The sequence below is a fragment of the Lissotriton vulgaris genome, chromosome 1_2 (genome assembly GCF_964263255.1).
Source record: "Lissotriton vulgaris chromosome 1_2, aLisVul1.2, whole genome shotgun sequence".
In the NCBI taxonomy this organism is placed as follows: Eukaryota; Metazoa; Chordata; class Amphibia; order Caudata; family Salamandridae; genus Lissotriton; species Lissotriton vulgaris.
The window spans coordinates 227754612-227757375 of NC_141686.1; the positions used below are offsets into that span (position 1 = coordinate 227754612).

At 39.4% G+C, this 2764-nt stretch overlaps 1 protein-coding gene across 1 annotated transcript; it reads right to left on the bottom strand.

Moving 5' to 3' along the window:
• Positions 1-1086: 1086 nt before the first annotated feature.
• Positions 1087-2025, bottom strand: LOC147735102 (olfactory receptor 1G1-like). The gene has a single exon (XM_086952624.1). The coding sequence runs from the start codon at positions 2023-2025 to the stop codon at positions 1087-1089; it is 939 nt and encodes a 312-aa protein (XP_086808750.1).
• Positions 2026-2764: the final 739 nt, after the last annotated feature.

The window sequence follows — 2764 nt, forward strand, 5'->3', positions numbered from 1 at the left end:
TCTGAGTACTGCCCTCTGTCTTTAGGACTGCAGCTGATGGTTAAGACAGGATTGTACTGACTGTATGTTAAAGTATCCTTCCACTCCCTAGCATGGCATCTACCAGGTATTGTTGTAGTAGACCAGTGTAAAACAAATTACATTCTTAAAAGCATTTAACCAATTCACAAAAGTGAACTTTTACAATGAAAACATTAGGCAATGAGAGAGCTGATGATTTTGGGGTCCCCCTAACCTAGGGAGACAACCAAGCAGATGCCTTGAACACAAAGAGCATAAACAAAACGCACATTTTGTTGAACTTCAGTAGTGGTCCCATTCTCTTAGGACCACTCCAAGCACAGTTATTGGCAAAAAAACAATCCCAATCAAAGGCCCTTAAAAGCATTATGGGACGAGATTAGCTATGGGCAGTGAATATTATAGTATACAATATCAAATAATTCTACAAAGAACTGCAGTTCACCTAGTCATTACTATATGTCCCTCACGAGTCAAATGCAAAGCATTGAAACTATTCTTACATCAAGCTGCAGTTCCACTAGTAGTTACTAGATGTCCCTCACTAGTCAAATGCAAAACCATTGAAACCCTTTCATCAAGCATTTGCATTTGACTCAGGAGGGACATCTAGTAACCACCAGTATACGCAGCATGAATCTGACCATGAAAAATTGATTACTGTGCAATGGGACACATGTGAACAAGTATTAATGATTAGTGAGTGGTGGTGCCAATGTGACAAAGTAGTGATGGCATATATACATATGTTGCTTGGCACATCTTATCATACATTTTGTTGCAAATCTGAACATGTACTACTGATTAATGATTAAAAGGGCACTTTTAAAAATATACTAATGAGTACTAAGTAATTGGGTAAATTAAACATGCAGCTGGAAATAATGTTTGATGGAGCAAATATGAACATGCACTGCTAATTAGAAAAGAGACAATTCTGAATATGCATAATGAATGCAAGTCTTCAAAATAATGTCAGTATGCTTGATATACTGCTTGTACTTGTGTAATGATCATTCTTTTATAACTGTCAGCATTGGTGACACAATGGTCCTCGGCCAACATTTAAAAGAGGACTGTTTTCCTCCTTACAATATACTTAATTGCCCTTTTCATCTCTTTATTCCTGAGACAATAAATCATTGGGTTAAGTAATGGTGTCACCACCGTATAGAAGACAGCTATAAGTGCCTCTTTTTCTTCAGACACAGTGGCCTCAGCATGGAAATAAGCAAAGAACAGTGTCCCATAGAAAACGGTTACCACAGTGATGTGGGAGCCACAGGTGGAGAAAGCCTTCATACGTCCCTCTGCTGAGTGTATTTTTAGGATGTCAGAAACGATACGGGTGTATGAGAAAACTTTGACTGCAGCAGAAAACAGACCAATCAAGCCCCCTGAGATGAGAATTCCCAGAAAATGAAAGAAGGGGTCAGTGCAGGACAGCTTGAACAATGGGGGCACATCGCAAAAGTATCTGCTAATGCTGTTGGGACCACAGAAGAGTAGCTTTGTTGCATAGATTGTGTGAACCAAAGAATAGAGGAGGCCGCAGACCCAGGACCCGACTGCCAACTGGATACAAACACTGCTGCCCATGATGGAAGAGTAACGCAAAGGCTTGCACACAGCAACATAGCGGTCATATGCCATTGCAGCCAAAAGAAAACTTTCTGCACAGACAAAGAACATGAAAAAGTACAGCTGTGTGAGGCAACCGGCAAATGAGATGGTCTTTCTCTGCTTATGAAAGTCTGCCAACATCTTGGGTACTGTGACAGATGAGTAGGACAAATCTAGGAATGACAGGTTACTTAAAAAGAAGTACATGGGTGTGTGCAGGTGGATATCTGCCCATACAGCTGAAATTATGATGGCATTTCCAAACAAAGTTGCCAGGTAGATTACCAGAAAAAGACCAAAAAGGAACATTTCCATCTTTGGATTTTGTGAGAGGCTTAGGAGAAAGAATTCTGTCACATCTGTGTAATTCTTCAGTTCCATTTAGCATGTGTTGGTGTTACCTGCACAATCAAAACAAATACATGATATGAGAACAGTTCACCGTAACAGTTCACCGTAACCAAGACATCAGCAAAGCTAGGGTCACATGTGAGAGCTGATACGATTACAGTTGCAGTATATGGAAAAGAGAAATAAACTTGCAAAGTAATGTCCATAAAAAGGTTTTGGCTCATAACTGATAATCGGGCATAGTAGAAATAATTTTTCCATGATATTAAAACCTTTCAAATTAGGGAAGGGCTCCTTTGCGTTCCTAAAGAGTTGACAAAAGGGTTCATAGCCCTTTTTTTAGCAATACTGTCTTCCTACTCCTCCTGGCAAAAAGATCAATGATGAACATTTGAGCATGCAAAATAGGCTTAGGTATTTGGCCGATGGGTCAGTATTCTCACTCTTCAAAGACAAGCCCTCAAAGCCAGGATGAAGGAATAATTTCCCTGATGTAGCTGAAGGTTTTTTTTTTTTACAATTTTTTTTTCAATTTTTCTTATCCGGAACAGTCATGGTGTTGGAGTACTCCAGAACATAAATTTAGCATATTCGGTGTTGGAGTGACTATATTAAAAGAAGGGACCTTTCACTGTTTTCAGTGTCTTTTGCCCAAACAAAAACATTTTTCTTGCTTAACTTCTTAACTTTCCGTCATGTACACTTTGGCACTTTATTTCTTGAATTTTCTTTGGCTTCAAGAGGTGGGCAAGAGCTTTGCCAACCTCCA